The sequence below is a fragment of the Hippocampus comes genome, unplaced genomic scaffold, assembly GCF_001891065.2.
Source record: "Hippocampus comes isolate QL1 unplaced genomic scaffold, H_comes_QL1_v1.1 scaffold125, whole genome shotgun sequence".
In the NCBI taxonomy this organism is placed as follows: Eukaryota; Metazoa; Chordata; class Actinopteri; order Syngnathiformes; family Syngnathidae; genus Hippocampus; species Hippocampus comes.
Genome location: NW_017805453.1, coordinates 1,134,221 through 1,145,210, shown reverse-complemented (window position 1 = coordinate 1,145,210; position 10,990 = coordinate 1,134,221). Strand labels below are relative to the sequence as shown.

Here is a 10,990-nt window from a genome sequence, read left to right as displayed (position 1 = left end):
CGGTAGTTCTTTCACAATGCGGTTTTCATACGCGGTTGGCGCAGTAGCTTGAGGCGCAGAGGAAAACAATGTAAAATGAACTCCACATTCCCACTTTTCCTTGTGATGCGCTGAATTTACAGCCCAGCGTGGATCTCGCAGAGGCTTTTAGCGATACTTTTTGCATCCCAATCACCTCCAGACAGCTCCGCATCGGACCATGAGTTGACGATTATCTGGATGTGAATGTGGGCCGCCGCAGTGGCCGATGACAGCTTAATTCCTGGGTTGACCCCCCCACCGCACCCCCCAACTCAAATACGACTCCCCCTCCCCTGGTGAGGCCCGGCGTTTGTGCCAGCTGACAGGTGATGATCAGAAACGGTGGAGGAGCGAGTGGGAAACGGCGCAGACAGCTCCGGTTTCGGGGCTCTGTGAAAAGATTTGTTGAGATCTGATGGAGGTTCCCATGTCCGTCACCGAGGCTGTGTTTGGATAATGGGCGGCGCTATCTTTCATATCTGCGCGCACACAACAAAATGCAGGCGAGGTCGCCTTCTCCCTTGTGGGGTCGCTTTGAAGGCATCAGGAAACGGTTAAACAGGTGTAGAAAAGAGAGCAGTGGGGGTGTAATGAGGCGCGACCTGGCTTAAAAAGGCCCCGAAAAATGGGGAGGTTGGTGGCCATGATGAGCGAGTGAGGCGAGGGGGAGGGCAGAAGTGGAACCGAAAAGCGGGAGACAGACAGTGGCACTACTTTGATCGAGGTCACAGAGGGCATTAGCCTCCGGACTCTCTCTTGCGCTCGGGAGATCAACGCCACATTTGAGCGTCCGCCCGGGGGGAACGCGAGGCACGCCATGTTGACCCTCTGAAAATGACGGCGGCCAAACGTTTCGCGGGTGCCCAAATGACGCCATCGTGCTTCCTCGTCCTACTCCTGATGAGCGGCGTTGCATCGGTGTCGGCGCAGTTTAACGGATACAATTGTGACGCCAGCCACCACAGCAGGTTTCCCGGTGAGGATGTCATGCGCCCATCCGCCGCAGCATCACGACCGCGTTACATATCAAATACGCCGCCTTTTACACAGAATTCTGTCAAACTTTGATTGTTGCTGATTGCGGTATTGTCGACGTGTACTGTGTCACTCAGAGGATCTTGTGAAGTTCATTCATAAATTCTTTTATTTTCACAGGTGAATTAAAAAAGTGGACTCTGGATTATATAGATTCACCACACACAGCCAAATATTTCATGATTTGCCCGATTTTTGTTTGAATACAAAGTGACACAAGTACGTGAGGAACATCTTTATACTTAATGAGCTGTCCTTTTACAAAATATTGCAAACATCCATCTATTTTCAATTGGCTTATCCTCACAAGGGTATACAGTATTGAAGAGAGAGAGAGAGAGAGAGAGAGATGTAATATAATAGTGAATCAATTTAAAATGTATCTTTCAAAAATTAGGTGGCGATTTTCCTTTGAGTTTAACGAACCTAGTATACGATCTTCACTTTCTGAATTCAATTACAGTACCATAACGTACCACTGTACAGCCACTATATTTGCTAATGTTATAAACCAGGGGTGTCAAACTATTTTTTGTCGTGGGCCGCATTTTAGTTACCGTTTCCCTTGAGGGCCGTTAAGACTGAAACCATATAAAAGTTCAATAACTATTCCACTATTGTTTAAGTTACTGTCATGAGGGGATAGGTAACAAGTAAATGCTTACAATATGTCTGTTATTTATTACAGATGAGAATTTTAAATTTTGGGAGAGATTTTAGCACGCATCATGGAAGTTGACATGTTTGATTTGCTTTCGCGGGCCACATAAAATGATGTGACGGGCCAGATCTGGCCCTCGGGCCTTGAGTTTGACACCTGCATTATAAACTATTGCGAAATTGACAGTGCTCTGACAGTATCAATAGAAGTGAAAATCTTGACCTTGGTAGAGGCAGAATATTAGATACAGCTCTCGTACCGGATATTATGAGATGGTGCCGTACTCCTGCTATGACAAGACTGCTTTGAAAAACCACCTGAAAATGTACAGAAATGTAAATACCGTATTCTATATCTCCCAGAGTCTGTTGGAAAATATGATTTAAAAAAAAAAGTTATTCTATTAAGAGTGCATTTCAGTCAATCGGTTATCATGCAATCGCTGCATCAAGAGTGTGCACTCCATCACACTGGCAAGTATGCCTCTTCATTTCGAATATTTTAATAAGTTGGGGTGCTTGACCATATTAAAAGATTTAATACACTTTCATGGATAAAAGAAAAACAAATCATGAAAATATACCATTAGGTTCGGCTCCTGAAGCTCACTTTTCAAAACTCTGTATCATGTATCTTTTCATGTATTTTTAAGTCGTATACTTATTCATAACTAATTTTGCATGTTAAATAATACAGTATATGATATTATAAAAATATATTTCCAATGAATAGTCAGAACCTGTTTCAAACAAAGGAAGGCACTTATACATTTCGAGGTTGTGATATGTTTGAAAAAGAAAAAAAAAATCATGTCAAGCAGAATTGTTTTTTCTTTCAGTGGTGTTGGAGTGCGGAATAAATTGGACCAAGAATTACACGACTGTCCAAGAATAAGTCAATTTAAAAATATGTACACATTTTTAATCCCCAGACGTTGAATAAACTGACTTTGCAGTTTAGATTAGTGCTTCCTTTATTTCTTCTGGGAGTCTAATGATGAAATCTTATTTTGCTTCACATAGTGTCTTGGCAAAAGACTGTTCCAATCAATATGTTCGCTGGCGAAACTTCATATCTATCGTCTCAAACTTGTTTTATACAGTACAGTATATGTTAATGTTATGGTCATACATGATGTATTTGGGTGGATTTGTGCTCCCGGGAGCTCGAAGACGTGTTCAATAACTAATATCCATCCATGCATCCGTTTCCTGATCCTCACAAGGGTCGTGGGGGCGTTGCTGGAGCCTACCCCAGCCGTCTTCGGGCAGTAGGCGGGGGACACCCTGAACCGGTTGCCAGCCAATTGCAGCATCAAGTAATACTCACAGTAAAAAGAGCTTTTGTTGTTTGTAAGGCGAGAGGGACATCAGCGTGTACTGCGGCGTGCAGACCATCACGGTGAAGATCAACTTCTGCCCCGTGCTGTTCTCTGGCTACACGGACACGGACCTGGCCCTCAACGGTCACCATGGCGACACCCAGTGCCGTGGCTTCATCAACAACAACACCTTCCCCACGGTTGTGCTGTTCACCATCGGACTCAGCACCCTGGAAGCTTGTGGCAACAGCCTGGAGGTATACAGCGCACACACACACAAGCACACACACACACACAAGCACACACACACACACACACACACACACACACACACACACACACACACACACACACACACACACTTAGACAAAGCCATTTTGTGTTGATTAAATCAATAGGTTAGCTTCATTATGTTGTTTATTGTCATGGCCACAAGCGACACGACTCTCGCTCTCTATGCAGGTCAGCACAGCGCTCGGGCCCAACGCTTACGGGAACATGTCGCTGGTACAAATCGGGAACATCTCCGGCTTTGTAGACACCCCCGACCCGCCGACAATCATCAGCTACCTCCCTGGTTTGTTATACAAATTCAGCTGCAGCTACCCACTGGAGTACTTGGTGAATAACTCAGAGTTGGCATCGTAAGTTGGCCTTTTTTTCTGCAATTCTTATGTTTTAATCAATATGGATTTATAACTGTCGGAATGTTAAATTTTTCATCAAATGAAGACTTTGTGGACCGTCGTCGACTCAAAATGCGGTGTGGAAAGAAAACAGAAAATGTTTTGTTCTAGCAACGGACAGGATACAAACTCTATGTGCTTGTTCATGAGAGGGGCAACAAATATTTGATTAATCGATGATTTTGCTGATCATTTAATTGTTTAGAGCTATTGTTTAACATAAAATTGTCCAAATCCTCACATTTCAGCCTCTCAACAGCAAATATTCTCCAATTTCTGTCTTCCACAACACCAGACTGATTATATTTGATGAAAATAAGATATTTGCAAACATCTGCTTTTTACTTTGGAAAACAATGGTCAACTTTTTTTGCTAGTAGCTTGCTTGGATTTTTCCCAGGCATGCCGGCTTGTTTCCACCACCCGAAAACATGCATGTATTTTCATTGAAGACTCTAAATCTATGGTTCTTAAAATTTTTGTACCAACCTCTGAAAATATTTCCAAAGTGACCAACATTAGAATACAATACGATATCAAATGACAGCCACTGGAACATTAAGCAGTTTGACCATTATCACTGCATTCACATTCACATATGGGAAAAAAAATCAACTTAAAAATGATTTAATTAAAATGTATTGCACATAAATGTTAAGTAGAAGTTACCTTGAAATAAATGTTTTAAAGCAAATGGTCCGAAAACATGAATTGCAAATGGATTGTACAAAAAAAGTTAAATACAAGTGAACTGTACCAAATGGATTGGATTCAAATGAATTTAAAAAAAAAGTTGAAGAGCCACCATAACATTTTGATTCATTCACTGATACTTTCACATGCCACCAGGGGGAGCCCACATAAAGAGAGTGGCACACGTGACACACTTTGAGAATCTGATGGCGAATTTGATGGCGGCGCCGGCACCCGCAGCGGCTCCTCTCTTTCTCCTGTGGTTGGGAGGAATGAAATTTCATCTGTGCTGTATGTTGCACATGAAGCACATTTGACAATAAAGTTGACTTGAACTTGAACTTGAACTGTCTCTGTGTACCCTGCCATTGGCTGGGGACCAATTCAGGGTATATCCCGCCTCTCGCTCAAAGTCAGCTGCAATAGGCAAAAAAAAAAGAAAAAAAACCCCTAAATAATTGGAACAATTACATCCATTCATGTGAACTCCGGGACAACTTGAAGTGCGGCAGACCAATTGCTAACTTCTCTGTGCAGTGTATAAAGATCATTTCAAGTCGTCCGCTGCACGACTTGCTCCGCCCAATCTGCCTCACTCTTTATAAGTCGTATTTTGATTCAAACATCACTTTTAGTTGACAAAAATGTTGATGTAGTTCAACACGATTTCTGGAGTACCAGTAAGTAATACAAGAGCTGCGGTGTAAAACCTTGAGGTGAGATGAAGCCATGAAGTCTTTTTGTTAATTTCCAATACCTGCGTTTATTTTGAATCGCGCCCGAGCTCACCCGCCTTATCTTTTCACAGCTCGTCAGTCGCAATATCCGTCAAGGACAGCAACGGCACGTTTGTGAGCACGCTGAGTCTCATGCTGTACAACGTGAGTGAGAGAGCTTGCCTTGCTTTTTTTGCACAAAACCTTTTCGACTTCAAGTCGAGACTTTTGTGTGTGTGTTTGCAAAAGACTCAATATTTGCCCAAGTGCAGACCTATCTCCTACAGGTGTAGATCATCTTATTTCTCTGTGGTTTGCAGCAGGAATTCACCCCCCCAAAATTTTTTTTAACTTAATTTGTTCTGGAGTTTGGTTCCTCTCCATGAATTTGATTTCCATCATGTTTTGCCATATATAGATGTGAATGCGTAATGAAGAAACATTAACAAGATCGTTACAATGAATATGAATTGAAAAAGCCATTTGACAAGAAATTGTATGTCTGCCCCGGGATCAATAAAATAGTTGACCATCGGAGGTCCAATTATACCTTCGGAGGCTCATAATTATGACAACACTATAGAGAGCTATAAAAATGATGATTATGATTATAAGCAAATTAAGTCACAAAAAGTACATTTACTTTTAAAATTATGTTAAAACTCAATCATGGAAAAAAATCACATTTTGTCACATATGTCATTCTTTTTTTCTGTCATTAATTTTTAATTACCTCTGAAAAGCTGAAGCTTATTGTATCTTTTTTTTTTTTTTGCGGCAGTACTACTAATGCTAACAGAAAATGTGTCTGGCAATTGCTATTCTAGTTAAAAAAAATCGAATCTCTCATTTTATAAGGACCCGTAATTAATTTTTTTCTATTGTAGTCTCATATGAAAAATGCTATAGTGAAAATTGATAACAAAAAAAAAATACACCCGATTAAAAATTGAACATTGAATTTAAGTCTACACTATTATTTCTTATGTCCCCCAAAATCAAATATTGTTTTTCTTTGGTGTGAAGTATAACAAATACTTCAGAAGTAGCATTCCTATTGTCATCATTAGTATTATTGACTAAAATATTTTTTCAATTGCAATAAATTAGGGTAATGCCATCTACTGAGCAGGGCTTCAGACTGCCCTTAAAATTTGTAACAGCGCAAGTAAAAATGTCATCTTGTCACGCATGTGCAACCAGTACATTTGCTGATTTTTTTGTTCTTGAGTATTTTTTGTTGTTGTTGTTGTTGCTGACAAACTTCTGCTCCACGCTCCAGCACATTTATGAGTAATGTAGTAAAGGACAGTGGGAATGTGAACACTTCGACAATTCAATTTGCAGTGTGTGCCCCTGAATTCTTGTGCCCGTAAAAGTTAATGTTTGGGGTTACTATGCTACTCGTAAAATTAAAAAAAAAAAAATCAAACAATAAATAAACAGCTAGGCTGAGGCCCTGTACTTCATATTTATTTAACCTGCAATGTAAAAACAGTTAAAAATCGTCAAGAGTGACATTTTTACAAACACTTCAGGGAAGCAAATGCAAATGATGTCTCATTCAAAATATCTTTTTGCTTAGGATTCAACATACAACCAAATGCTCTCCATCCCCATGGCTGGTCTGGCTTTGAAGACCAGAGTGTTTGCCGCAGTCAAGGCCACAAACCTGGACAAACGGTACCACGATGGGGTTATTTAACGCCGACAAAATTCTAAAGATGTGACGTGAATGAAAATAAGTCAATGGCCGACGGCATTGACGCGCCGCCATTATGATATAATACGACACCGAGGCGCCAGGCCGTGACAGACGGAGAAAGGCCCGTGTGTGCTTTCCCATGTGTAGTCAGATGGCTATCTGGCATCCCAATCTCATAGTTTTGTCCCCTTACAGTTGGAACATCTTGATGGACTACTGTTACACCACCCCCTCAGGGAATCCTAATGATGAACTCCGCTACGACCTTTTCCTGGGGTAATGTGACTTGTCCGCGCACCACAAAAGGGGGAGCTATTAGCCATTCATGCCCGCCTCCGCTGAATGCAACAATGTCAGAACGTCATATCGCATATGCGTGGCTTTCTCTCTGTCTCGGCGCAGCTGCTACAAAGACCCTCAGACCACCGTTTTTGAGAATGGCAAGAGTCAGATGGGACGTTTTTCCTTTGAGGTTTTCCGCTTTGTGAAGCACCGGCACCAGAAGATGTCCACGGTGTTCTTGCACTGCGTCACCAAGCTGTGTAAAAGTGACGACTGCATAATGCTGATGCCGGTATGTCGTCATCGCCGCCGCTGCCACCGGGCCTGACATCACCATCCTGGGATGACCGATTTTGTGTTTGGCAGATCTGCGGGCGGCGAAGAAAGCGAGACGAAGGGGCCGGCCTCGGTTCGCCTCCGGCTGCCAGTGGCAACGCCGTTCTTAGCGCCGGACCGATCATCACCAGGAGTGGTACGAACTCACTCTTTCGACTGATGTTTAGATATAAGGTCCAACATATTCGGGACGTACCGTGTTTTTCAGATTATACGTCACTCTGGATTATAAATCGCACCAGCCAAAAAAATGCATAATTAAGAAGGAAAAAACATATATAAGTCGCACTGGACTATGAGTCGCATTTTGGGGGGAAATGTATTTGATAAAATCCAACACCAAGAACATACATGCCATCTTGAAAGGCAATTTAAAATGAAAATAAAATAGAAAACAACACGCTGAAACAATGAACTGAGAACGTGCCTGGTATGTTCAAGTAACATATTAAGAGTTATTCCGATAACTATAGCATAAAGAACATGCTAACAAGTTCACCAAACCATCAATGTCACTCCAAATCACTAAATCCAATGGAATCTTCATCCTCTGTGTCACTTTTAAACAACTCCTCCAACTCGGGAGGTAGACAATACAGCACTTCCTCTTCTACGAATCTTCATCCTCTGTGTCACTTTTAAACAACTCCTTCCTCTTCTACGTCGCCTACGTCAGATTCATCGTGGTTTTATCAATACAGGTCTAGAGCGGCCTCTTGTGGTTTAATGTGAAAATAACATGTGAAATGATATAATCATGTGTTAATAATTTCACTCATAAATCGCTTCAGAGTATAAGTCGCACCCCCAGCCAACTATGAGAAAAACTGTGACTTATAGTCCGGAAAATACGGTATGCAGTGCCAGCAGAACCATTCATTCATTCACTGATGTTTTGGTATCTATGGATGTGCTGAACCCTTGTTGCTGTGCCTGTTTCATATTGTTCTTAATATTACTGTCACAGCAGAGGTCTGCGTGTTCTCTGCGACTGAAGTAGATCATTCAACTGACACGCTGCAAAGGAAAAAGAATCACCCCGTATCGGGTTTTGAAGCTCCAAATGCTTCTCGTTCTCTTTTCACTGAACCACAAAAACAAGGACAAAGCGCATCGCCACAAAGAGAGGAAACGGGCGCTAATAAGGCAGAAATGTGGCCATATTGACAAGGAATGATCGGTCACCCCATTCACTGACTGCACCGACGCACTCTCCACTCTTTTCTTTTGTGCCATCGGTACATCAGAAATGATAAATATAGCCGAGTATGATTGTAAAATGTAACATATTGACTGTGTGAACAGTAAAGCCCAACTGAAATGGGTTTTCTGAGGACAATGCTGATTCTGTCATTTGGCGGAATAAAATGCAGATCGCAGATTCATTTAACTAGATCCACCCGTTTATTTTCTGATCCGCTTTAATCAATTCAATTTTAGGAGGGCGTCTAATTTTGGCAAACTGACGTTGGGGGGATAGGCTTGGTCCCTAACCCTTGCGAATAGCAAGAGTTCACCGTATTACAATCTGTCTTCAATTTTTTTTTTTTAACTGTTCATTTTTTTTGGTGTTATTTTATGCTAAACAAACTACCTGAATTTAAAATACAACCAATTGTGTTTTTTATTCCAGATGATACCCCCACCAACAACACTCAGCTTGGTAAGCAGCCTTCCACAATATTGATGAAACAAACACACAAAAAGTGTGAGACCTTTATGGGATGCTGGGATTGACAACAAGGGATTATTCTTAGGGAAATTTTAGGTTTTGTTTGGTTTTGACATGTTTTTCTGGCAGAAAACGTGATAAGTTTTATGTCAAAGCATCTGTTTCAAGTTTCTTCTATTGGCCACACATTACATTTTACCTTACAGCGGCAGGCGACCCCTCGCAGCCGATGAATCCGATGACCACAGCGCTGATCTCAGGCGTGGTCATCCTGGGCGGGATTAGCGTCGGCTTCGTGCTGCTGTCGCTGCACCTCCTGCAGAAGACACGCCTCCCACCATCCTCCTTGGCTGCTGCAGCCTCAGGAGCTTGGAACCCTGCTTTTAAATGAACACATTAAATTATAAACACACTGTAGTGAATTAATTTGCACACACATCATTAAATGTGTGTTTCAGGTGTTGTGTACCGCCTACATTATTGACATCTGATGAAGGATTATATTCTCAGTACATATCAGAAAAAAAAGAAAAGAAGAAAATGGATCTTCAGGTTAGATAGTTTGGATTTTTATAAGGCAGAACTATTAAGATGGGTGGATCCATGCCGTTATTATGATGCTGACCAACCATAAAGTGTAGAAGAAGCATGATCAAAAATAGGTTGTTGTTTTGTTTTTGTTTTTTAATTATTAATCGATAATATAATTTTTTGAGATTGTTTTAAAAAAATTAAACTGAAAGTGTAGAAGAAGCATGATCAAAAATAGGTTGTTTTGTTTTTGTTTTTTGTTTTTTTTTAATTATTAATCGATAATATCATTTTTTGAGATTGTTTTAAAAAAATTAAACTGTAGACTTTCTAAAAACACTTTCAAACAACTTAGATTTCTGTTGTAATTGTTGAATTCTTTAAATAAATTAAAAAAAAAAGTTAATGTGTATGTATGTTAAAACAGCGCAACACTAATAATATAATACATAATACAAACTATTTTTGTTGTTCAGTTCTGTATGTAAAGCCGTTATATAACAGTATATACCATTTTGGTTATAGTAATGATGATGATGATATGATACTATTTGGAAAATGAACACCATTATTATAATCACCCATCACAATGTGTAACATACTTATATTTACATAGAGTGGATATCAAAAAATGTTTACACACCACTGTTCAAAAGTCAGCTCTTGTGATCTGGAAAATATTGAGACAGAGCGAAATCATTTCAAAACATTTTTTTCTTGGCCTTAACGTAACCTATAACCAGTGCAAAAAAATGAATTTTTTTAAAAGTTGTTTCAAGGGGAAGTGCAAACAAACTGAGATAATATGGTTACACACGTATGCAACCCATCTTAACGTAACCTATAACCAGTGCAAAAAAATGAATTTTTTAAAAAGTTGTTTCAAGGGGAAGTGCAAACAAACAGATAATATGGTTACACACGTATGCAACCCATCCTCTACATCGAGATGCGGCTGATGAACGGAAAATAAAGTGCAGCTGTTCTCCTTTTCTTGACAACAGTTTTGTTTACTCTCAGATGCCTGAAGGTTTTGAGCTAACTCTGAGTGGTATTTGGAATTGTTAAACATTCCTTCCCACTTGGCCCCAGGTCCAGCTGAAGAAAAATAATAATATACACTCGTATACTTTTATATCCAATGTGTTTTTAATACAATATTATTTAATACAGAGAAAATCCATCCTCTTTTATGTAGCATTATTTTATACAGCAGTCATTCATTAAAAAAAAAAAACAAATCACTGAGAAATAGTTTGATATTTTCATGTCAGCCAGTTCCACAAAATTGTATTATTATTAAAACATGCATAAAATATGTGTTGAGTTAA

General features: G+C 40.2%; 1 protein-coding gene across 1 annotated transcript; it reads left to right on the top strand.

Moving 5' to 3' along the window:
* Window positions 1-598: 598 nt before the first annotated feature.
* zpld1b (zona pellucida-like domain containing 1b) lies at window positions 599-9,813 on the top strand. The gene is made up of 10 exons (XM_019874224.1): window positions 599-997; window positions 3,075-3,295; window positions 3,501-3,682; window positions 5,226-5,298; window positions 6,719-6,816; window positions 7,034-7,114; window positions 7,241-7,412; window positions 7,487-7,592; window positions 9,090-9,119; window positions 9,335-9,813. The coding sequence occupies exons 1-10, from the start codon at window positions 856-858 to the stop codon at window positions 9,517-9,519; spliced, it is 1,290 nt and encodes a 429-aa protein (XP_019729783.1). The 5' UTR covers window positions 599-855; the 3' UTR covers window positions 9,520-9,813.
* Window positions 9,814-10,990: the final 1,177 nt, after the last annotated feature.